Source organism: Silene latifolia, chromosome 3, assembly GCF_048544455.1.
Source record: "Silene latifolia isolate original U9 population chromosome 3, ASM4854445v1, whole genome shotgun sequence".
NCBI lineage: Eukaryota > Viridiplantae > Streptophyta > Magnoliopsida > Caryophyllales > Caryophyllaceae > Silene > Silene latifolia.
The window spans coordinates 112,491,881-112,518,762 of NC_133528.1; the positions used below are offsets into that span (position 1 = coordinate 112,491,881).

At 38.1% G+C, this 26,882-nt stretch overlaps 1 protein-coding gene across 1 annotated transcript; it reads left to right on the forward strand.

Moving 5' to 3' along the window:
- The first annotated feature begins 3,311 nt into the window (after positions 1-3,311).
- LOC141647849 (uncharacterized) lies at positions 3,312-8,782 on the forward strand. The gene is made up of 6 exons (XM_074456200.1): positions 3,312-3,504; positions 3,594-3,633; positions 3,800-3,880; positions 6,470-6,656; positions 7,399-7,666; positions 8,263-8,782. Exons 1-6 carry the CDS (start codon positions 3,448-3,450, stop codon positions 8,467-8,469), a joined length of 840 nt encoding a protein of 279 aa, XP_074312301.1. The 5' UTR covers positions 3,312-3,447; the 3' UTR covers positions 8,470-8,782.
- The last annotated feature ends 18,100 nt before the right edge of the window (positions 8,783-26,882 follow it).

The following is a 26,882-nucleotide window of genomic DNA, read 5'->3' on the forward strand; positions in this document are numbered from 1 at the left end:
CACCCTTTTAGCTACACGTAAGTGTATTATCCCCAGCGGAGTCGCCAAACTGTGGACGCGGGCCCACGGGGGCGAAAAGCGAAGCAAGCTTTTCCTCTTTGGTTTGTTTTGCATTTGTGGAGTCGCCACCAATTTATTGTGGAAAATTGGAAACCGTTCGAATACTTCGTGTCATGTCAAGACACAAAGTAATGACATGAACACTAAGCACTCGTTACCCTTAGCATTCTATGTCTAGAATGACTCTCGTGGATGCCAATGAACACGGATGTTCACAGAGATCTGGAGTAAGGGGTGAGGGTACATATTATGAAGCTCTTTTGATCGAACACCTAATCCCGCCCGCCTCGATAACGGCCTCTACTAATGATTAGGGAAATTGTCTATACTTGATATATTATCGAATATATGCGTGCAAATGCAACATCCATTAGCTTAATCCTAGCATGTGAGAATTATCTAAGTCGTTAACAATTAATTTAACATACAATTAATGTCGAGGTAGAAATTTGAGTTGATTACATGTGAAAACATACAAGCAATAATAAAGAAATACAATAATGAAAATTACAATAATTACATTGGATTTATTGATTTATGTCGAAAATACATTTAAAACGGATGGTTTTAGGAAAAGAAAGAATAAATGAATAAACGAACAGATTATTAGGTGATAATACGATTAATAGTTAATTAAATACGTAATTAATAACTAAGTCAAGGCAGAAACGGGAGTTCAGGGACAGAAATCAACCGGGAACAGGCGCAGCAGTCGCTGCGTCTGTTCCTGGGCTGAGTTCTGGCTGTGAAGCCGGAACTGCATCTCGTTAATGTTCGTTGGTGAATTTAATGGTTGATTATGAATAATTGACTCGGATGAAAGTGATTTACATATTATTTACATGCGAATGAGGCCATAAAAACGATAAAACATGAATGAAACTAATTGGAACGAATTATTTACAACATGAGACTAATTAAAGAATTAAACAAACCAAACAAATTAATTAGACTAAACAGGCTATTAATGATGAATTAAAAATGGTGACGATAAATAACAGATACAAGTATATCAAAGATGAATTCCAGAGATTCAATATGGGTAAATCGAATCTCTAAAAACCGAATTGACTTTAATGACGAAAACCCGCAAATATGGATTATAAGGGGTTTAGGTCGGGATTTGAAAGATGAATTAATTATGAAGAATTATGAATTACAGGTTAAAATTATCATGCTTAAATTGTCGTGTTAATGAAATAATGAACAATTGAAAACAAAGTGAAAAACAAAAGGACGAACAAAAGACGAAGGAAGAAGAAAGGAAGCAGGAACTGTGGCAGCTTCACGAAGAGGCGCAGCAGGTATTGCGTCCCTTCGAAGAGGCGCAGCAGTTGCTGCGTCCTTTCTCGACGGTTGTCTTCTGATAATCCGTAAAAAAGGGTTTTTAAACAAGGTTTTACAAATCGGTTTTAAGCATATTTTCGACATAAATCTTACAATATTGATTAGAAAAAATAAAGAACAATAATTAAAGAAGGATTTACACCCTCGGACTTACATGTTTGACGAAACGAGATGAACTAAGTTAACGTTTAGTGATGCTCGACTCGAATGTACGACGAAAGTGCCCTCTAGGAGGAAAACGAATAAGATTGATTAATGTTGATTGATGTGGAGTTGGTCAAATTGGTCGGTCATGCAAAACGAGGCTGGTACTCAGAAGGATCCGAGCTTACGTGGTCGAAAGTTCAAGCACGTAGACGCCAAAAAGTAAGAACGTGATCTAGAATGCAAAGGGAGAAGAGAAGGGCGGACACTCGCGTGAGAAATATGTGAGACCGAAGGTCTCTATTTATACTAATCACACGGAGGAAGTAGGGTTTTCGGAGAAACTTTGGAAGTGAATCTCGAAAAGATACGGAAAATACGCAGAAAAGGACTGGGGAAGAGGCGCAGCAGGCACTGCGTCCCTTGGAAGAGGCGCAGCACTTGCTGCGTCCTTTCCTTAGTGGTTTCTTCCTGCGGAAGAAAGGTTTCCGCGTTTCTATTATGGAATAGCGGATTAATCTCGTTTCCTTAATATTTTGTGTGAATATTACGGGAGATATTTTACCAAAGATCAAAAGATTGGAAAAAATATGGAATAGAAATATCCGAAACATTCCAGAACATTCTGACTCGGCTATTAGAAAATGAAGACGGTTTTTGACCCGGACTCCAAATGTACTCTAATTACTGCCAAAACGACCGTATCGGCACGTAGATGACAATTAAGAGGTAGACACAAGTGTTTGAGCGATCTTGACGATAAACTTACGAACTGTCACAAATCGTTTTGTATACCAAACATGCGGCCCAATCATCACCGGGTGGTTTGCGGGAGGTGCAGAAATGAGGTATCTACAATAAGAAACATCATTGGAACTTAGATATCAACCCAAAATCTTTTGAATCTCTTAAGTATTGTCTTAAATAGCTCTTATGAGTTTGTATCATTTTCTCCACATTGTGATATAATTTTCTATATCATATTCAAGTGACGATGTTTATAATTTTTATTTATATAAAAACTAATATATTTCATTTGGCAAAAAATATCGTAAAAAAAAATTATGAAAATTATATAATTAGATTCGTGGTAAAAAAATGTTATTATTAGAATATAAGTTTTATATCAATTGCACATATTTTAATTATGAAAAAAATGTTCGGATATTAATAGATAATATAGTATTTGTTCATCATCAAATCGGGCTTGATGTCGAATTAGGTGCGAAAAATATGACGTACTTCTAAGTATATTTTTTGTCCCACGTTGAAAAATAATGTAGGTGTGATGAATATATTACGAATAAATAGCGGAATTGTCCTACATCAAAAGATTGTCATAAGGTGAATTGTCCCACGTCAAAAGATTATCATAAGCTGAGTTGATCCTATGATTATAAATAAGTCATATTGAAACTTAGGTATCAACACAAAATCTTTTGAATCTCTGAAGTATTGTCATAATACAAACAATAACATTCAAATATTAAGCACGTCGATATTTATAAAGGGGATTATATATTAGTGATATTATAATATGTTTATTTAAAAAAAACTGAGAAAATAATATAATTAGATTCTGTTAAAAAAATGTTATCATTAGATGATAGATTTAATACAATTTATACATATTTTAATTATGATAAAATAACTGAAAAAAAATATAATAATATTAGTATTTGCTCATTATTAAACCGAGTTTAATGTCAAATTAGGTGTGAAATATATGGTGTACTTCTAATTTCTAAGTATATTATTTGTTTTACTTATTTGAAGGTGGAGTGGTCTCCTGATCAAAAATGGAATTTGAAACTTTCGCGTAAATAGAAAACGCCATTATATCGACGAACTCCAAATATTGTTAAAAGTTTGGGCGATCAATTCAAAGAACGCAAGATGATGTCTGGAAATTACACTTCAATCGACAATCAAAAAGTCTCCGGGTCCGTTGCCGTAAGCATTAATCCTCCATTAATTTACTTCTAATCACTTTCATTGTTCCAACTTTGATCGCAAAAGTTGATATTTTTGTTTTTTTGCAGGCAGTTTCTGATTCAACCATTATCCCTGTCCAATTCACTGGTAATTCATATGCCATTTGTTGTTATTTCACCTTTGTGTTACTTATAGAGTACTCGTTCCGTCCTAATCATTCGTTTACCTTTGATTAAAATAAGTCTCCGGTTGAGACGGAGGAAGTAGTATTTTTGGTTCAATTCCATTCTGATCATTAAACTTGTAAAAATAGATTCGAATCTTCAGACATTTCTGTCATCGGAAGCTTCCGGGAAGATTTCTGCTGGTAGTAGACCTCCTCGTGACGCTGACGGTATATTTTTCTTTTTTTTTTCCACCTCATTTGTTAATGCATGTTGTTTTAATTTGTTGCTAAGCTTGTTAATGCCTTGCTAGATTTGAGTGATTCATTCGTTAATGCGGTTCTTTAGCCATTAGTAGAACGACAATCGTATGTACTACTACGTTTGACTCAATAGATTCTTTAATTTTGTTTACGGTTGGTTAGAGGGAATATGAATCTTGGATGAAGTTCGTGTTTGGATTGACTGGAAATTATATACATAGAGAAACAAGATTAAACCTGAGTAAAAAAAGTCGTCATAATAGAAAGCTCAAAAGAATTCCGAAACATAAGGAACTCCTGAGTTTGTAGGGGAAATAAGATAGAACAGAATTGGAATTTCGACAATCCCACCTATAGCTTGTGGTCTACGGTTTTTTTAATAAAATGGTGAAGTGTTGTCTGATAAAGGTTTTGCCTTTCAAACTAATGTGTTCTCAACTTCTCATAGAATATGAGACCTCACCCTTTTATCCGAATGTTTCTTCAATAATTTTGTTGGCTAACTAGTTTCTTTCTTTTGCTAATCAAGTTTCTTGTTTCTGTATTCCAATAAATGTTATATGACGATATAGTTCTACTTGGCGATAGTATGCTGGTTAATGTCGTATAGTCTCCTAATGTCCGATTTTGCTACTTTACGTTTCAATTTTTATTGTTACCCAAATTTTTATTGTGTGTTTTTGGGTATATAGTTGTTTTTACAGTTAACAAGTGTGTATATATTGTGGAAAGTAATGATGGTAGGACTTGGGAATTCTGTAGAAATTCTGTGGCCATTACACACATACATGCGACCTTCGTATGTTATTTTTAAGCAAATTTTGAGATATCTATGTCTCTCCTTTATTGTGTTAGTCTTTACTCTTTTTTTTCTTATACACTTTCCGCTATAGAAATACTAACCAATACGGACTCACGTGATCTAGATAGAAGAAGGTGCCTTTGCTGATATGGTTTATGGCGGTAAGTGTGAATAAGCCTAGCTTTCTGTTTCTTACCAGAATGAATTGAGGAAGATGTTTGGAACTGTAAACTGTGAACAGTTTACAGTTAACAGTGTGAGTACATGCAATTTTGCTTTGTGTATCCCTCAGGCTTGGGCTGTCTAGAGATTTATCAATGTTTTCTTAGTCTGGTCTTTAGAAATTTCTAAAAGAATTTATTCAGGGAACAAATTGAAAGCCATAAATTTTCGTTCTTCAGGGGAGATACAAAAGTAGAGGTTGCTTCAACGATATAAGGTTCTCCATTACCAGGCTTGCCTACATTTGACCTCATTAGGTTAAAGTTCTGTAAGGGGTGTTAGAATAATTCTGTGATATGTTGATTGTACAACACTTTTTTCCCTGATAACTTATTCTATAAGCCCAAGAGGCCAAGAAGAATGGTTCTTATTTCAAAAGCTTTAGCATGAAATTTTCAATAAAAAAAACTTCCAGGACTAGAAGAAAAATTACCTTCACCCAAGCTTCTATGTTTTACCCAGTTGCCATTTTGCCACCATCAATAATCTGAAAAGATTTCAATCGTTATAATTTAATCTATTTTGCTTAGAATAACTTTTTCTCTATGGATAAGAAGGCAACATGGGATAATAACCCCTTACAGGTTCTAGTTCTCGGCAATTCAGCAAAGGCTAGATCTTAAATGGTATAGGTAAATTAGGTCCCCTATTTGTTCTTAAAGTGTAGAATTGTTCTTGAAGTGTTGGATTGAGAGAGAAACAAGTCACCTTTTCTATGCCATATTTAGTGGCTTGTCCTGTCTTAATCTGCCAGTGTTTAGAAGCTTTTCAATAATGTCTTTGCTAACATTTTGTTTGTCTGACCCCTAGCAATGCTGTAGTTGTCGATGCAAAGTTTAGATGCAGACTTGATTTGGTAATAGAATCCATTCTTGAAGCTGTAAACAATGTTTCTCTTTTCCATCGTAGGAAAAACAACCAAGGGTTTGTTTGAATGGAAGGATTTGGAGGGAAAGAGAAGACAAATCCTTTGTTTGGTTAGTTGAGTAGGTTGTAGGGAATTTGATTGGAAGGGAAATGGAAGGATCCATTTTCCTTCCTACAAGCCTAATCAGAATTCCTCTAACATATCAAAGAAGTGGAAGGAAAACTCACTTGTGCTATTCCTCTTCCCATCCTCTCCTCTCTTTCTCCTCCGTCCCTCCCCCTTCCCCTTCCCTCCTTAAAATTTATCCACACTCATGTCCACTCGAGTAGTGTGTATCGGTTTTAGTCTGATACCATGTAGGATAATTAGAGGGAGATTATAACTAAATGACTTTATCATTATTGATAAGTAGATAGCTATTTATAGTACAATATAATATTGAGAATACTCCAAAGTCCAAACCCAAGATATATTTTTTTCTCTGTCTCTAACAATAATATATTCCCTAATATTCTGATGCCCTAAATTTCCAAGTGCTTTTGTCCCGCAGCCACAATTGTTGTTCCTTGCTCTCCTCAAATTCCCTTGTATCTTAACCAATTTTGCTTTTGGAGGGTTTTGTATAATTTTACCATAGTTTTCTGCCTCCTGCCTAATGTTACAGATACATTCTCAAAACCAGGAGTTGGTTCTGATGAACCCCAGTCAGGTGGTTGGTTTACTGCTTTCAGTGTCGCTACCTACAAACCATATTTTGATGTTGATACATCTGATGTCTTGGAGAGGATCAAGGAATCACTTCTTCCATGGAAAGGGACTTTTACCGAAATGACCTCCAACAACCCAGATTTGTAAGTTTCGTAGAGTAATTGTTGCATTTATCTTCTAAATGTAGTGCTACTTCATTTTACACGTGGGCCAGTGTGATGGTGTTTCCCTTTTCATAATTTGTTATTTGAGGTACCATTAGTTAAGAACTATAAAAACTGAAGATTCTTGGCAAGTGTTAGATGGTAAATGTATTATTGAATCCCGTGATGTGGATTGAGGAAATATATGCAAAATTTGACAATTGTCTCCATACATATCAAGTGCAATTGTGAGTCTCTCTAAGTTGTTATTTCAAAGACATGATTCAGTGCATCACTGATTTTGATGATAATTTCTTTTTTGTGTTTATGGAGGGGTAAATACTGCTGGAATGGTATACAAAGTTCCATGCTAATACTTCTGCCAACATCTGTGTTAATTATCTCAATTTCAATTTCATGCTAATATGCTTTACATGTTACTACAGGAAGATAAATGTTGCTGAAGTTTGCAATTAGAAAAGAGCTCTGTTATATGCCAGAATATGAGACAAACGGCACAAAACATTTTTCTGTCATTACTTCTTTTTTGTCTTGTGGTTGTTCACGATTCTTTTGTCCTTTACCTTGGTACATATTAGCCGACTTCAATTTTTGTGAACTTAGGCATTGCTCTGTGGCTCTGTTTCACCTATTGACACTCTTACTCAGGTTGACCGTTGATGGCATGGACTTCGTAATATCTACTGATTGTTTGTTGCACTTATGTTTGTGCACTGAGCAGGTATGGACCGTTTTGGATATGCACTACTTTAATCTTCATTGCCGCCTCTATAGGTACATTCGTTTCATATGTAACCCACAAGCCACAGAGCAAAGACTGGAATTATGACATAAGCATGGTGACGTGGTCTGCTGGTTTATTTTATGGCTATGTAACCCTTGTTCCTCTGAGTCTTTATGTGGCCCTGAAGTACTTTTCAGCACCATCTGGCTTCGTTCAACTTCTCTGCTTATATGGATACTCACTGTTTGTGTTTATTCCTGCCTTGGTAAGTTCTCTCTTGATTTAGTCTCATTATTTAATTCCGCAGGCTTGAACATCAAGTTGCCTTGTCAAGAATTGGGCATCCTATTATAGTTGAACCCTTTGGTTTATGCTTAGGTCGTCAGAATTAGCAGCTGTCTGACTGTTTTCTTGTCAAATCCGGTAGTGATGCTAGTGCTCACCAAGAATCAGATAGAGAGCCCGTCTTTTATGAGAAGAGACGTTTCTTTGGATAGAAGGAACATACTGTATGCTCCTATAATTCTGACAGTGATGCTAGGCAATGTATCATGCTTTATTGATGGTTTCCCTTTTCAAATGGAGCCAAAGGCTCGCTATTATTTGGTTTTGGATTATTATGAACTTAAGCAAAATGACTCATAAAAAAGGTTGCACTTTTGTAAACAGTCTCTCACACTTATACAAGGATAAGTCTGGGTACGCCTACCCTTGCCCCCGCTATTTGCAAGAGCTTAGGAGCTTAGACACATTGGCGTAATTTTGAATATTGTTTTTATAGATGGTTCTCCTTTCTAGCGCTTATACTGATTTATTTGTTACTAGTTCAAGCTGTCGAATGACATAATAATAAAATTGCAGTGTTTATCTGTGGTACCCTTGGAAGTATTTAGATGGGTGGTTACAGGGGTGGCCGGGTTTATGTCGGCATCCTTTGTAGCACTCAATCTGAAATCCCACATCGCATCAGCTGGGGAGAGGTGGTTCCTGATCGTGGTTGCGATATTCTTTTTGCAAGTTGCCCTGGCTCTTGCACTCAAGATCTATCTATTCACTATGGGCGTCTAAGTTTTGGGCAACAGTTGACTAGACAAGGATCGAAAAGAATACGAGTCGTGGATGGACTGTTTCTAGGTTATCGACATGTATAGAGATATCTTTCAGTGTTATTAACTCATTTCTTACCAATATACGTAGAGAATGTGTTTTTTGGGTCTAAAGGGCAGTTTTGTGCTAACAGGATAAACTCTGGGGTGAGAAACATTGTAACCGAGTAATGTTGCTTCGGTGTGGCACGTTGGCTTTGGCTGACTTCATTATGTAAATTTGAATTCAACACGAATGCATTTTTCCAATAGAAGAAAGGTATTTCATTGTAAGACGACGCTTAACCAGATGACACTTTAACAATGGCTTTTACAAAAGATTTACGGATGGATGAATTTAATTGGCTTGATCACTCTAATGTAAATCTAGTTGGAAAGTAATTGGGATTCTCTCCACTTCCTCCCAATTCCTCTCAATGGTCTAGATTTTGTTCCTAGATGATTCGACAATCGATTTTTCTATGAGGTTGAGAATGATTAATGATTAGATATTGTTTATTAGAGGAAATAGAAGGGAATAGAGAAAAAAAGAAATGGAGAGGTTCATACTCGTTGTGAAAAGTTGAAATTTATTTGGAAAACAATCAAACATGGTAGATGAAGAATTTGATGATGTAGCGGACTTGCATCTGTGTAGAATTCTCTTTCCTTTAGATGGGATTTTTAATGCCAGGAGAGTTTTTGTAATGCGTTTCAATTCTCTTATTGCCTCGGTGCATTTCTGGTTCAATGGAGCAACGTCTTTCTTTAACTGGGCCGATAATATTGACCTGTGCTTTGCTAGGTCATGAATAAAATCTGCCATATAATTGACAATACCAAGAAATTGCTGGATTTGCTTGTACGAGAGTTTATCATCTGGGAACTCTTCAAGTTGGGTAGCGATATGAGGTTGGAGATAGTATTGACCTTTGGAAATTTGCATTCCAAGAAAATCAATTTTTGTTTCTCCAACGACCATCTTCTTTTCTGAAAGCATTATCCCATATTGTTGGATGATATCAAAAAACTTTGTTATCAGGGCAGAGTGTGAATCAATATCCGTGGAAAATAAGAGAATATCATCTATGTATACCAGGGCATTTGTGAGGATTGGTTTAAAGATCTTGATCATTGCTTTCTGGAATAAGGATAGAGCTGTTTTTAACCCAAATGGCATAACCTTCCATTGGTAATGTCGATCAGGAATGTAGAAACCTGTTTTTGGCCTTTCTTCTGGTTTGATTCCTAATTGCCAAAATCCTGCCTTAAGATCAAATTTTGAGAATACTTGTGCTTGGGGTAGTTTTTGGAAAAGGACTTCTCGTTTTGGTAGTGGAAATTTGTCGTCTGTAAGGAAATGGTTAAGGGGTTGGTAATTGATAAGTACCCTTAGCTTTCCACGTACTTGTTTTGCTCTCTTGTTGACATAAAATGCTGCACAAGCCCATGGGGAGGTTGTTGGCTCAGTTAGGTTTTCTTTTTGTAACTGGTCAACTTCTTCAAGAGCTAGAGTATAATGGTCTGGGTTCATTCCCATATGGCTGGCTTTTGTTGGATTAACGTCTTCATTCTTTTTAAATGGCAAGGTGATAAAGAATTCATGGTTTTGCCATAATGGGGAGAACATTTTGTGAGAAATTCAGAGTGAGACGCAGCACATGGGTTTTGGCTATGTTATCTCTTATGGGATGAAGGATTTCACAAGAATAAAGGTGAGGGGTTAATGTCCATGGTAACAAATGATTTTTGCGTTTTAGGCCTTTTGGATGCCATGACACTCTTTTGAGACTGTGTAAGACATCAAAACCAAGTATAAAGTCTTTTCCAGGAAGACCAGACCCACATACTCTAGTTTTCAGCATGTAACCAGGAAATAGTTGAATGTAAATTGGCTTACTCTTAAGAGATATATAGAAAACCTGCCCATTTGCTGCTTTAAATGCCACAGAACATGCTTCCCAGTGTGATGGCGGGAGAATATTTGGTTTGATGATGGAGGATGCAGCACCAGTATCAAAATATGCAATGACAGGTATGGGTTTGTCATATTTATTTGGGAAAATGTAGATTTTTGCATTTGGGGAAGGCTGAAAGGGTAAGTTGGAATAATATCATCATGTGGTTCTGCTTTACAGGCTTCTATGGGGCAAAGATCAAACCTGACAAATTGGTCAGTAATACCTTCATCTTCTTCAGAATCTTGGTCTGAGTCTGCAGATGAATCTTCTTCAAATTCCATTCCCATTGCCAAAATGGTTTCATCCGTTGGTTCATCATCAAGGGAGAAGATGGACTCGATATCTGCATCATCAATATCTTCAATTTGTGCCAAATATCCCACAAGATTATCTCTTTTCTTTTTTGTTTTGACAATCTTTTGCATAATGCCCTTTCTTTTTGCAAATATAGCATCGATCAGACTTTTTGAATCCTCTTTGTTTTTTCTTTCTGAAAAATTTCCATTTTTTGTTTTCAGATAACCGTAGGAACCTTTTATTCCATTTCTTTTTGTAGACCTTATTTTTTCTTCCTTCGGAGGACGTGCATCTACATTTTTTAGGTCTGCACTTGATGGAGAGTTCTGGATGATCACATGCTCTTCCTAAAAGCTTTCCTTGTTCTTGTAGTTGCTTGAAAAACTTCTGGTGGTTACATAGTTTTTCAAGAGCTGCAAGGGATGTTTGATAGAGTTCTCCAAATGTAGCAGTACTCAGAGGTATGTTTTTTTAGAGAGAACTGCCTAGATGTTTCATTTCCCAATGGTTCTGGGAGGGAATTTAAATAGGCTTGTTTGAGATTTACATTATCCATACTTCCAAGAGCATAAAAACGCTTGGACATCTTTTCATAATGTCGTTCAAGGTCTTTCCGCATAAATGAACAACATTTCATACTAAGGAATTATTCTCTTGCTTGAGTTGTGTAATGATCCCAAGTACCCAGAAATTCATTATAGATGTTGCCAATGAAGGCGTCAACTGAAGAGGCTTGGCGGATTTGCACTTGTCGATAAGCTCCAAGACTAATCCGCCATTGTCGCAGACGGCCATAAAATATTGATACTAATTTGTCTATCATCGTTGTAAGTTTAGCTCCAGGATAAAGAAGTTGTGCGATACACCAGGCATGTATTTCATAGATTTTGTCTCTCCATTTTGACGGAGGAATGTTGTCAAAAGAGAAACCATGACCTGGTATATCTTGACCTTTAGGGTTCCAACCGGGTTGGGGATGAGTATCATGTTGGTCTTGTTCTTCTGGATTTTCTGTCTCACTTTCAACAACTTCCTCAACTTGATTTGGTTCAGCCATCATAAATTCTGGCATTAAAACCTCGTCTACCGAATTTTGAGACATAGGCTTCTTTGATTTTGGTTTAGCCAGACTGGTTAAAAGTGAGGAGATGGGATTATGATGTTCGAGCATGAATTGTGAGGCATCTTCTGGATTTTGAGTTATAGGAGGTTCAATTTGAGTTATTGTTGATGTCTTTCCTCCATCTTTTGATGTAGATTGCCTCTTTTTCGTTATATGTCTTTCATCAAGAACTTTTGTTGGAAGGAATGACGATGCTCCGAAAGGGCTTGATTCTGGAGGGAGCACATGAAGGGGTTGTGGATGTTTTTCAAAGGGTGGTGTATAAACTGGGTATGGGGTAAATATGTCGCATGGCATATTTGGTGATGTTTTTGATGGATTTTGTAAGAAGAATAACTGTGCTTTTAAGGATTTTAATTCGGACTCCTTTTGGAAAATGAGTGGAGAGGCTATAGAAGCTGTTGTTGCAAATCGCAGGAGTTCTTGGTGTAATGAAGAGATTTTTTGATATATCTCTTTTACTGCAAGATCCATGATTATCATCTTCAGATCTATTTGTTGCAACAGATTATTTTGGGCTCGTGCATTTTCCGATTGCCAGTTTAATGTTGCTTCTGCAGCACTTACTTGCTTTGTTGAACCATCTGAATTTTTGATGACTGGATTTTTGATTTTCCAAGAATGTTTTTTATTTTCTTCCTCAAATTCTCTTGGTGGAAAATTTGTGTCTTGAGAAGAGGATGGACCAAACATGTAACATGTAGGGGTATCTTTTTGTGTATTGGCAGACTTTTCTTGTTTTGAATATTGTACATTGATACGTGCATTTTATATAGCCTTTTTATATCTCTTATGCACGTATTCCTATGCTATTCTCGTAGTTTCATGTTACGAAGTGCCCCGAATATTCTACTTTGGTTCGTTTGACTTTTATTGCAGGAATGGATGTAACACCCGCGAATTTTCCATTTTGACATTTAAAGTGTATTAAACCGTTTGATTACCTTATTTTATATTTTTGAATTATTCAATTTAATTAATTTTATGTCAAACACGATTTTTATAAAAGTAATATATAAAGGCTCATTTATATAAAAGTACGTATTATTAAATTATATTTTTAAGGCATAATTTATATAAGAATAAATGTATTTATATATTTTGATCGGACAATAATGGTGACAGTAGTAATAATAATAAAGCTCTGTCTTAAATTATAGTAGGTTTAAGGCGAATTTCCGTCTAGTAATAGACCGTCACATTTTCATATGTGAAACTATTTTTAATCTCGACTAATCAAAGCTTGACAACAGTCATACCTCCCTCTTACACTCTACATTTACATAACCCTCTTATTATTATTATTTTATTATTATTATTATTATAAGGATGCGCGCAGCTATCATATATAGAAAAATAAAAGTTTACATGAAATTGGTGGGGAGCCGAGAAACAAGCTGGGCTCCCACACCCTTAGCAACAGCAAAGCTAAGTCTAGTAAAAATGTAAGCGGCCATCCGAGCCCCCGCATCCTGAGATACCGAGAATTTCTGGATCCGCTTGAGCAAGGCAACAGCATCCGAACCCAACTCCCCAAGTGATGAGAAAGATAAAGGAAGGAAACCATAACATTGCACGCGCACAAATCCCCCGTACTTAGCACACTTACGCCGAGCGGGATCAAGCAACAACCCGACAGGCAAAAATTCGTCATCGATCCGAGTCAAAGGAGAAGACCCGGTCAAGTCAACGCACACATCACGCCCCATGTCCCAAGAATAAAAGCGGCAAACCGCAGGACGAAGAGAACCCCATGCCCATCAACCAAACCGATATCAACCTCCTTCCCCGCAGAAATACCAGATCTATAGCAGATGTCGAAAAGAGTGTCACGGACGAGGTTATGCCGATGTTTAACGCCCACAGTACCAGTACAAGAAACAGCGTGGTCCCCAAAAACATCATCATCAAAAACCCGAGAGCAAGCTGGACAGGGCCTAGAGACCGTGAATAACGGAACACCCGGACGATACCCAAGCACACTACGGTAAGTCCTCCCGTTCATAGTCTGACCCAACCCCGAGATAGGAACCGCACGCAACCAATCAGAGGAGTGGGAACCCTGCTGTGACTGCCACAAAGCAAGCTGGCGAGGTGTCAAAGAGAAAACAGACCCTGAAGCAGCAGCAATCGTTGCGAAATAAATGTCTGCCAATTTCTTCATAAGTTTGGGGGCAGCAATTTCACTAGGGTTACCTAAGATACAGAGCCTATAGTCGCAGTAAACCCCCGCGCGGCATCATCAAAAGCGGGGCGGCAGACTACAATACCGGAGGGTCCGAGGAGCTTAGCTCGCAAATCGCCAGATCGCAAACGGGATGCAATAAAAGCATAATGTAAAACATCCCCCGCCGCATAGACACCAAGACCACCAAGATGAAAAGGAAAGTCCGCAATCCCCAAAACCGGGCCGACGCGGTGACGATACGTTCAAGCCGGAACGAAGAGCAAAGCATCAAAAGGAAGATGGACGGACCCAAAAACACTAGGGGAGCAAGTACGAAGGGAGAAATAGAGCTTAGAAATACCAGTACAAGCTCGAAGTAGTAACTCACATTGCGGGTCCTCAATCCTCGCAACAAAGTCCATTAGCTCAATGGTCTTAGTTACTCTCCTCGCCACAATCTCACTGCCAAAACCAGGGCAAGTACTGACAGGTCTACCCAAAACTGTAACACCTCTCATGGGCCGAGCAATAGAGGGGGGGAAAACCCCAGGGAGCCGACTTTGAGAATCCTCAACAGGCCAAAAGACCTTCGTCTTGGAGACATTAAGGTGTAGTCCAAAACGGGGGCCATCCACCACAATCAAATCCAAGACCTTCCCCACCTCCAAAGTATCCCCCACAATGGTACCATCATCCAAGTACCATGCCTGCATAGTGAGGTCAAAAGTGTCCCGAATTTTGCATACTAAGGGATGCAAAACCAAAGCGAAAAGCAACGGACCCAAAGGATCACCCTGCTGGACTCCCTGACAAGACCACAAGCAATGCTCCCCATAAAAAAGACGGGCAGGGTTGGAATAACAAAACTCCACCCAACGGGAGAGAACCGGGCAACGTCGGCGGACTTCCAGAAGCATGGTTGTACGATCAACAATGTTGAAAGCATTCTGGAAATCAACCAGTAACATGGAAAGTCCCACCTCCGCACCCCGAGCCTCAATGAGCCGATTCAAGGCATGTAAGATAGCCTCTCCTCCACCGGACACACCCACCCCAAACTGTAAACCAGCAAAATAAGAGGACAAAGAAGGACCCACCATAAAAACACCAACCTTAGAGACAAGCCGTCTCGTGATCGTGCCAACAAAGAATAGGACGGACCCACCACCCTGGTTTCACAAGCGGCGTGAGAGGGGCGGCGGCAATGTACTCTCCCAAAGCAAGAGGGCACCGACCCTCAAGAAAAAGATTAACCACCCTAGTAATAGAAGTGATCAACTCATCGAAATAGCCACAAAAAGCCGCCACTCAAGCAATCCATAAGGTGCTGGGCACGGAAACCATCCCTCCCACAAGAAGTACCACGAGGAAAACTCCGAATCATATCCAAAACCACTGACTCAGAGGCAGCCAAAGGATGATGATCCCCAGACAAAGGAGGCAATGAAGGAGGTGGGGCGACAAGATGCTTCTCACGCAGGGCCACAAGAGTGCCATCGGAGTAGGGGGCGACCCCAGAGGAAGAAAGCACCCGAACAGCAGCAGTATAGTGACCATCAGAAATCTTCCGCCGACATTGACGGAGGTTATGCTCACCCAAATCCAGATCCTCCTCCACATGAAACAAAGAAGGACCCTCATCAAAACACTCCTGCAACAGCTGCAATCCCCCCCCTCCAGGAACCCCCCAAGCAAGGATAGCCCTGGCAATACTCTCCTCCTGACGCTGGCGCCGAATAGCTGTCCTACACTCAACATTACTCCGAGGAGAGAAAGTCTTAAACAGACATAGCGGTAAAACAAGCAACGATTCCAGCGGGAGAGATCACTAGGGGAATCAGCCACCTCATCCAGAGCTCCTTTCAAAGCCCGAGCAAAACCAAGACGACACTTAGGAGGAATAGATTTGACGGTGCGGAGGCCCAAAGACAATAAACGATCAAGGGAAGATATAGACCACTTAACAAGCTCAACACCATCATCAGAAGAAACCGAAGTAGAGGGAGCCAAAGGTCTCAGAATACCATAAATATGAAAACTGTAGAGGCCATCAACACGTTCCGGAGACAGCACAATATCACCCCGACTATGTCGACATCTAGCACGAGTGGTACGGGTCATAAAATATACCCCACACAACCAGAGCCCCATCCGTCTCAAAACACTCTCGGCATTGGAATAAACAGTCAAACTATCAGTAAGAGTCTGACGCGTAAGGTCCAACGCACCATTCTGGCAATGTCGGTCCTGAAAATGTTTCTGCCAAGCTGCCTTAGTAAGACCCTTACCAAAACCATCCCGACAAGCATGAAGACTCGAAAAAGGACAATGGTACCGCACAAGCTCGGGCATGAAGGAACACACCACCAACCTGCACAGAAAACTATAGAGCCACCAACACACCACCTAAGCGGAAACCACCACACACAAGCAGCTAAGAGCTCAAAATGTACCCGCTACTAGCAACCAAAAGGGCAGCCCAGAAGACCACCAACGCACCACCCACTCCGGTGGAGATCAATAATCAACGTAACAACCAAAACGGCCACAAAAGCAACCGAGAAGTAACCCACACCCCACAACAACCTTAGCCCGTAACACCCACACAACAACCCAACAACAGTGGCAGAAGTGGCCGTACGACGGAGGACTATGGAGCAGCAACAACCAGCAACACGCGAAGAAGAAAATGTTGTTGTCCTACTCGTCCCCACACCCCCTGATTTCCCCTTTCTCTTTTGTGGATCAGCTGCAAATCAACAGCAAACCAACAACAGCATAAACGCCATTCTTACCAAGCTTCAACCCGAGATTCCGTCTCCATTTCTCACCCTTTTTCCTTAATTTTTGTACCATCCTCCTCCTTACTTCCTCCTTCATCTTTCAAGATAATAAAGTCTCATTTTTGTGACGGTTTCGTTTTTCGCCGTCTTATAAAAGTTTCGATTTGTGCCTCAATCCTTTCTTTTTCTTGCTCTCTGATGAAGGATTTGAAGACCCGGAGCAGTTTAAGTCGGAAATCGTGCTCGTTTAGGAAGTTATAAAGTAACGGTGATAGGTTACTCGACAAATGTCGAAATTTCCGTCTTATGGGTCATTTTGTATGTCCTTGTTTGATAAAGTTTGGTTCTTTATGCTTTTCTCACTTGTATGCTCGAATTTATCGTGTTAAATTCCGTCTTAAACCTTGTCTTAATGGGGTCGAAATATTGTAAAAATGGGGCTGCTCAAACGTGAAAAATGGAGCTGTGAAACGGTCACATAGACGGTTTTTGGTCTATGTTTGGTTGGTGGTTCGAGCCAACTCTCTTAATTCCGTCTCAAAGTGTGTATCCAATTATGATATGGGTCATTTGTATGGTTAATTCCCGTCTTGTATCATGCTTAAAAATTCGTCTTAAGACGGTCTCAAAATGCAGGCTCACTGCCCAGAACACAAACAAGTCAATGATCCCCTCCAAAATGACGGCTGCCTCCTTTGTTTCCAATCACCAAAAATCAATGAAAATGAAGGCCTCTATCCAAATGTGAATTTGTGATACCTCGTTCCCTTTTTTTCTTTTTGTTTGAAAATCACAAAAGACCAAAATCCGGTGTTGCTTGCTTCCTTTGTTTATATCATCCGAGCCCGCAACAAACTTGCAACATGGTCCACTAAGATAATATTGAAGCACATATTGGATGACCAACATTTACATATTTATTTATTTAGGCTTGTCATGTTTTAATTGTTGGGCTTGTCAAGTTTTATTTGTTGGGCCAATTGTGTTGATTACCCATCTTATTTTCCCTCTTCTTTGTTTTGTTGGTGACTTGCTTAATTTATAAGTTGGCTTAATATGATCAAACTTTTGGGCTTCACATGATTAATTTATGGGCTCTATATGATTGATTTGTTGGGCAGCATATAATCCATTTGTTGGACTTGACATGTTTTAAATGTTGGACTCGTCACGTTTTAATTGTCGCGCCAACCTTCATTATCACTTGTTATATTTCATTTATTTTATTTAACCGGCATGTTAATTTGAGTGGGTTTGTCTTGTTAATTCAAGTGGATTTGTCTTGTTAATTTGAGTGGGTTAGTCTTGTTAATTTAAGTGGATTTGTCTTGTTAATTTAATTGGACTTGTCTAGCTTGCTTGTTGGGCTAAGTTTGTTCTATTCATTGGACTTAGGTCGCCGCTCTCGTTGGCCGTACTGCCGAGAGTTGGTTACCATACTCCTTCGATACCTCTCCCGTTGGCCGCTCTGCCGAGAGTTAGATATCTTATTTTTTTTACGCCGCTCTCGTTGGCCGCACTGCCGAGAGTTGGTTACCATACTCTTTCGATACCTCTCTCGTTGGCCGCTCTGCCGAGAGTTGGATATCTTATTTTATTTACGCCGCTCTCGTTGGCCGCACTGCCGAGAGTTAGTTACCATACTCTTTCGACACCTCTCTCGTTGGCCGTTCTGCCGAGAGTTGGATATCTTATTTTATTTACGCCTCTCTCGTTGTCCGCTCTGCCGAGAGTTGGTTACTATACTCTTTCGACACCTCTCTCGTTGGTCGTCCTGTCGAGAGTTGGATATCTTATATGAGTAGTAAAGGTCTTGCTTGGTTATAGATATTGGTATCTATCTTTCAAGGCAAGAGTTATGCCTTGTGTTGTTAGTCTTGGTCCTATCGGATACTAGAGGTGAGATGCAAGCCTTCTAGTTGCGATATGATCGCCGGGATTGATGTTCCCATCCGTTCTTATGGTGAGATGCAAGCCATAAGTATGAATGTGACATTAGTAGCCACGTCCCGTGCAATGGTTGCTAAGTGGTTTTCCAAGTAATGGCTACAATTTCTATTCTTGTGAATTGCATTGGTTGATCCCTTACTTAACTGCTTCACATGATTCGGATTCTAATCTCACATCCAGGTTGTAATTCCTTGAAATGCGTGCTTTGGTATAGATTACCGTATTCTTGTCCGTCATGTTAGTTAATTGTCTCACATGAATAGTTTAATCGTGATCATGCTAATGTTGATCTATCTTGTTCCATCTCATCTGATTGCCTTGTTTACATATAAACTTGATATTCACATCTTTTGTAAGTATCTTACGTGATTTACCTGTTTTAGTTCTTTGTTATGTTCATTTCGACAATTTGTGGCTTTGAGAACCTTGAGTTACTCCCCACTGACTGTGGCGTTCATGTTTACATGAATGACAGGTATTAGTTGGTGCATCTATGGGGTGAAGACATGTGTGAGCTAGTGAGCACTTTGGCCTAGTAGTCGGTTTATTAGGATTGCTTAGACTCATCTTTTATTGTATTGTCATTCGAGGGATATATTTTCCCTCACCATGACTATCACGTTTGTATAATTTAAACTTTACTTCCGCATTCTTTATTTGTGTTTTAGATGTTAATGAACCCGCGCTTTAAAGTTTCAAAAATTTCTTTTTTTTCCGCTTTAATTTATTAGTTATATTTTTTGCGTTATCGTGGGGTGTCACAGTTGGTATCAGAACCTATGTTGCTCCCGACGCACACACGTGTACCCCAAATTTAAATTTGAACTTGACCTTGAATAATAAATGAGAGATGGGTAGATTTAAGGACCTAAGGTGGTAGTCTGTAGTGTGTTTGCTCTTTGTTAGGTTCTAACATGTTTGTTGATTGTCATTTAATAATCGTTGTGCCCTTGGATCAATGACCGTGGGCTTACCTACGTGAAGATCAAGATTTCGTGCCTATTGCCGGGAATTGAAGATTCGTTCAACCTTTGAAGAATGCTTCTACTTCCCCGAAGATATCCCTCATTCGTTGTGTACAATGCCTTATTCTTTACATCTTGATGCTTATTTCTTCTTCTAAATCCTCTTTTCATTTTCCTTGGAAGTTACTCTTGTACCTCCCAACTTGTCCTTGTTCCTTGCTTATCCTCCCTTAACGTCTTGTAGATATTTCTCTTTCTTTTGTGGAATGTTAATCTTGGTTGAAAAATTAGACTTTTGTGGAGTTTGTTTGTGGTTAACCCATAACCCTGGTTTTGAGAGGTTGTGATGTTAGAAAGACTTAGGTAATGTGCTGAGACATACTTAGTGATTCTTATACCTAGTTCATTGATAAAGTTAGTATAATTGATTGGTGGATTCTGTGTGTTAAGTGTGAGTTGCTTATGATACTAAGGTTATAGAACTTGGCCTTGTTGTTTATACTTGGAAATTTGAGTTGAGCTCGAGGTTAGCATAATCGGTATACTTTTGTGAGTGTTGTGATGGTTACATAGAAACCTTGTTAAGTGAGAGTCGTAGCTAGTTTTGAAATCTCATTTGGGCATTCACTTTGCGGTAATGAGGATTAGTAGCCATAGTTCTTTGGGATGTGATTCTAAGTTGGGATCGATAGATGTTGAGCTGAGATGAGTTAAATGTTTTGGGTGGTTGTCTCGTGATTTGGAGATTGTCACCATCTATGCTTTAGGTTTCGAGAGTATAACAAGATCTCTTTGGGATGATTGAATGTGCGAAAGAACTTTTGAATTTCGATTTTGATTGATGGTTTACCATATTGAGAAACTCGTAGTTGACACTAGTTGGATATGAGTATAAATTTGTTAGAAGTTTTGACCTTGATCTCGTGGAGGTGGTGTGTAGACGTGTGAGAATTTGGAGTGGTGAAATCACACTGATAGTGAAGCACCTGGTTTCAAGGGATAGCTTAGGATGAAGTAACGTAAGTGTTTTGAGGGAAATCCTTGGGAGTGTTGTGATCATAAGTTTTGTTACTAGGAAGTTTTCAGAACCGTTTAGGATGATGTTGTGGTTTGAGATTTGAGTACCTGGCGTTTCCTTGTTGTCTAATTTTCCTTTTTCCTTGAGCATAAGCGTTACCGTTCATACCTCTTTTCCTTGCTTCATCTTGCTCCTCCCTTAAGTTTGACGCTAGTGACCTATAAAAACTCGTATCTTTTACATCCTTGTAACTTTGACTTTAATTCTTATCCTATGAAGTTCATCATAGCTCTTTTGATTAGTTAAGTTTGAACTCTCTTAACGTACTTTGTTTTTATGCTATCTAAGTTACTTTTCACTTCGTAAAATTTCTAAACATTTCAAGCTACCAGTTTTGATTCGTTGTTAAAAGTTTATATTACTTTTACAAAACTTTACCTATTTTAAAAGGTTCGAAAATGAAAATTTGATTTAGTTCCCTGCTTGTTCTTTGAATATAAACTTATTTATCATGATTTTAATTGCTAAACCCGGGATTTCTTTGAATTTTATCCAATTTCTATTAACTTTGATCTATTTATGATTTCTTTGTCAAAGTTTAATATTATATTTTCAGGAATTTAACGCCTTTTTTGAGTTTAAAGGTGAAACCTTAATTTTTATTTTGGCTTTTGCAAAAGAAAATTTGAGTAGATTATCTTTTCTTTTGATTTTGACGTTGATCGGATGTTAGAACTCGTTATTAGAGACGTTTAATAACTTGTTCTACGCTTGTCGGCGAATGATTATTGTTTTAAATTTGTCTTTGACTTGGAAAGTTAGCGTTCTTGTGTGCACGACAAGAGCAATTTGGTTCCATGAATGAGACTTTTACTTCTGAAAACTCTTCATTAATGTTTTTGAAAGTATTTTGATTTTTAATTTATACAAATGATTTGCTTTTTGACCTTATCTTTGATTTGGAATGTGATGTTCTTGAATGCGCAACGAGAGCACTTCCGTTCCTTTGATGAGAATTTGGTTTTGTCAGAAAATTTTATTTGAAACTTTTGAAGGAATTTTAATCCTTACGATAAGTCACCTCTTAAATGTTTTGACTACCGTTTTCAAAACTACAGTTATATTTTTATATAACCTTTCATTTCTACTTTCAAGTTTCGAGGACGAAACTTTTTAAAAGATGGGGTGATTGTAACACCCGCGAATTTCCCATTTTGACATTTAAAATTTATTAAACCGTTTGATTACCTTATTTTATATTTTTGAATTATTTAATTTAATTAATTTTATGTCAAACACGATTTTTATAAAAGTAATATATAAAGGCTCATTTATATAAAAGTACGTATTATTAAATTATATTTTTAAGGCATAATTTATATAAGAATAAATGTATTTATATATTTTGATCGGACAATAATGGTGACAGTAGTAATAATAATAAAGCTCTGTCTTAAATTATAGTAGGTTTAAGGCGAATTTCCGTCTAGTAATAGACCGTCACATTTTCATATGTGAAACTATTTTTAATCTCGACTAATCAAAGCTTGACAACAGTCATACCTCCCTCTTACACTCTACATTTATATAACCCTCTTATTATTATTATTATTATTATTATTATTATTATTATTATTATTATTATTATTATTATTATTATTATTATTATTATTATTATTATTATTATTATTATTATTATTATTATTATTATTATTATTATTATTATTATTATTATTATTATTATTATTATTATTATTATTATTATTATTATTATTATTATTATTATTATTATTATTATTATTATTATTATTATTATTATTATTATTATTATTATTATTATTATTAATGTTGTTGTCCTACTCGTCCCCACACCCCCTGCTTTCCCCTTTCTCTTTTGTGAATCAGCTGCAAATCAACAGCAAACCAACAACAGCATAAACGCCATTCTTACCAAGCTTCAACCCGAGATTCCATCTCCATTTCTCACCCTTTTTCCTTAATTTTTGTACCATCCTCCTCCTTACTTCCTCCTTCATCTTTCAAGGTAATAAAGTCTCATTTTTGTGACGGTTTCGTTTTTCGCCGTCTTATAAAAGTTTCGATTTGTGCCTCAATCCTTTCTTTTTCTTGCTCTCTGATGAAGGATTTGAAGACCCGGAGCAGTTTAACTCGGAAATCGTGCTCGTTGAGGAAGTTATAAGGTAACGGTGATAGGTTACTCGACAAATGTCGAAATTTCCGTCTTATGGGTCGTTTTGTATGTCCTTGTTTGATAAAGTTTGGTTCTTTATGCTTTTCTCACTTGTATGCTCGAATTTATCGTGTTAAATTCCGTCTTAAACCTTGTCTTAATGGGGGTCGAAATATTGTAAAAATGGGGCTGCTCAAACGTGAAAAATGGAGTTGTGAAACGGTCTCATAGACGGTTTTTGGTCTATGTTTGGTTGGTGGTTCGAGCCAACTCTCTTAATTCCATCTCAAAGTGTGTATCCAATTATGATATGGGTCATTTGTATGGTTAATTCCCGTCTTGTATCATGCTTAAAAATTCGTCTTAAGACGGTCTCAAAATGCAGGCTCACTGCCCAGAACACAAACAAGTCAATGATCCCCTCCAAAATGACGGCCGCCTCCTTTGTTTCCAATCACTAAAAACCAATGAAAATGAAGGCCTCTATCCAAATGTGAAATTGTGATGCCTCGTTCCCCTTTTTTCTTTTTGTTTGAAAATCACAAAAGACCAAAATCCGGTGTTGCTTGCTTCCTTTGTTTATATCATCCGAGCCCACAACAAACTTGCAACATGGTCCACTAAGATAATATTGAAGCACATATTGGATGACCAATATTTACATATTTATTTATTTGGGCTTGTCATGTTTTAATTGTTGGGCTTGTCAAGTTTTATTTGTTGGGCCAATTGTGTTGATTACCCATCTTATTTTCCCTCTTCTTTGTTTTTTTGGTGACTTGCTTAATTTATAAGTTGGCTTAATATGATCATACTTTTGGGCTTCATATGATTAATTTATGGGCTTTATATGATTGATTTGTTGGGCAGCATATAATCCATTTGTTGGACTTGACATGTTTTAAATGTTGGACTCGTCACGTTTTAATTGTCGCGCCAACCTTCATTATCACTTGTTATATTTTATTTATTTTATTTAACCGACATGTTAATTTGAGTGGGTTTGTCTTGTTAATTCAAGTGGATTTGTCTTGTTAATTTGAGTGGGTTTGTCTTGTTAATTTAAGTGGATTTGTCTTGTTAATTTAATTGGACTTGTCTAGCTTGCTTGTTGGGCTAAGTTTGTTCTATTCATTGGACTTAGGTCGCCGCTCTCGTTGGCCGTACTGCCGAGAGTTGGTTACCATACTCCTTCGATACCTCTCTCGTTGGCCGCTCTGCCAAGAGTTAGATATCTTATTTTATTTACGCCGCTCTCGTTGGCCGCACTGCCGAGAGTTAGTTACCATACTCTTTGGATACCTCTCTCGTTGGCCGCTCTGCCGAGAGTTGGATATCTTATTTTATTTACGCCGCTCTCGTTGGCCGCACTGCCGAGAGTTAGTTACCATACTCTTTCGACACCTCTCTCGTTGGCCGTTCTGCCGAGAGTTGGATATCTTATTTTATTTACGCCTCTCCCGTTGGCCGCTCTGCCGAGAGTTGGTTACTATACTCTTTCGACACCTCTATCGTTGGCCGTCCTGCCGAGAGTTGGATATCTTATATGAGTAGTAAAGGTCTTGCTTGGTTATAGATATTGGTATCTATCTTTCAAGGCAAGAGTTATGCCTTATGTTGTTAGTCTTGGTCCTATCGGATACTAGAGGTGAGATGCAAGCCTTCTAGTTGCGATATGATCGCCGAGATTGATGTTCCCATCCGTTCTTATGGTGAGATGCAAGCATAAGTATGAATGTGACATTAGTAGCCACGTCCCGTGCAATGGTTGCTAAGTGGTTTTCCAAGTAATGACTACAATTTCTATTCTTGTGAATTGCATTGGTTGATCCCTTACTTAACTGCTTCACATGATTCGGATTCTAATCTCACATCCAGGTTGTAATTCCTTGAAATGCGTGCTTTGGTATAGATTACCGTATTCTTGTCCTTCATATTAGTTAATTGTCTCACATGAATAGTTTTATAATCGTGATCATGCTAATGTTGATCTATCTTGTTCCATCTCATCTGATTGCCTTGTTTACATATAAACTTGATATTCACATCTTTTGTAAGTATCTTACGTGATTTACCTGTTTTAGTTCTTTGTTATGTTCATTTCGATAATTTGTGGCTGTGAGAACCTTGAGTTACTCCCCACTGACTGTGGCGTTCATGTTTACATGAATGACAGGTATTAGTTGGTGCATCTATGGGGTGAAGACATGTGTGAGCTAGCGAGCACTTTGGCCTAGTAGTCGGTTTATTAGGATTGCTTAGACTCACCTTTTATTGTATTGTCATTCGAGGGATATATTTTCCCTCACCATGACTATCACGTTTGTATAATTTAAACTTTACTTCCGCATTCTTTATTTGTGTTTTAGATGTTAATGAACCCGCGCTTTAAAGTTTCAAAAATTTCTTTTTTTTTTCCGCTTTAATTTATTAGTTATATTTTTCGCGTTATCGCGGGGTGTCACAATGGACCCGAAAGAAGCAGAATCGAGCCTTTTACTGTCCTTTTAGCTTGCATTTAGGAGATGAGTGGATGTGAAGCGGAAATACTACTGCCTTGAGATGCGTGAAGTGGTCTCGGAAGCTAAATCAATGAAGCAATGAGCTGGTGCAGTGGCAGTTGATCGATCGAGAGCTTTCGCTGACCATTTTACTCGATCGAAACCTTTTAGTTGGGGAACAGTACTCGATCGAATGGTTTCCTTGTTCGATCGAGAGGTGCTATCTTGGAGTTCCTCTATCGAGAGGTTTTTGCAGGAAGTTGCTCGATCGAGTGGTTCTAATGTGCTCGATCGAGTAACTAGTTATTAGACGCAAGATTTTCGTATCTTGTTATGTATCTTAGGTCAAATAATTATCTTTCCTATAAATAGAAGAGACGTCATTAGGTTTAGGATGAATTCTTTTTCACCAGAAAAAAACTCTTCACTGTTGGACGTTGCTCTTCCCTTTCCGGATCCGAACTCTTGTAACTTCTTTTCTCTCTTTTATGTTATTTCCCTTTTACACATCTGTTTTTACCATGTTTGTTCTTTCTTTATCTTTTGTTCTTGTTTCATCTACTGTTATGCGTAGCTAATCCCTTAGTGCTAGGATTAGGGGAGCCATGATAGTAAAACGATGATGCTTTAATTGGTTTAGGAGGTTTTGTTGTGAGAATTGTTTAATAGCAATATAACTGTAATTATTAGGTTGAATGCATGCAACTGAAGTAATTAAATTGGTTAAATTCAGACCTAGATCGAGAGATTGGAATGAATAGACATGTTATGAACAATAGAATACACTAATGAGGGTGAAAGCTAAGTTAGTAGTATTTTAGGGTGGATAGCGGACCGAGAGGACCTTTTCTTTACCCTTCTTACATCAGACCGACTGACCTGCCTTTAGCTGATTTGTGTATTATCATGGTGAACCGACATCCTGGCATCTTTCTCTCTTTTTGACCTCAATCCTTCTTACTCTTGCCCTTTAATTGTTATTTCTTTTATTGCTCTTTAGTTTAGTCAAAATTACTCAAACCCCCAAATTGTGACCATAGACAGACTAGAATAGCGAGTAGATAGTGACCGCCTCCCTGTGGATACGATACCCGACTTGCCTCTGCTGCTTTAGTTAGAGCCAGTTGGTTTTATTTTTGATAGGGTTGCGACAGCCGTGTCAAATTTTGGCGCCGGGGAGGCAACTATTTTATTTGCTTGCTTTATTTTTGTCTGTCTTTAGCCTCAAGGAATTTATTCCTTGAGGCAATTCTTACCTTTTCTTCTAGTTCTGTTTTGATAGGTCCTACCTAGACAGGTCTAGGTAAAAGATCATCAAAGGGAAGGCTTGAGTACCTTTGATCTTCCACTTATGTTCCATCCTATAGCACAACGGGTGGTCTACTGTGAGAGATGTGGTGCTGCTGGGCACAATGCTACTATTTGTTTGGCGGAGAATGA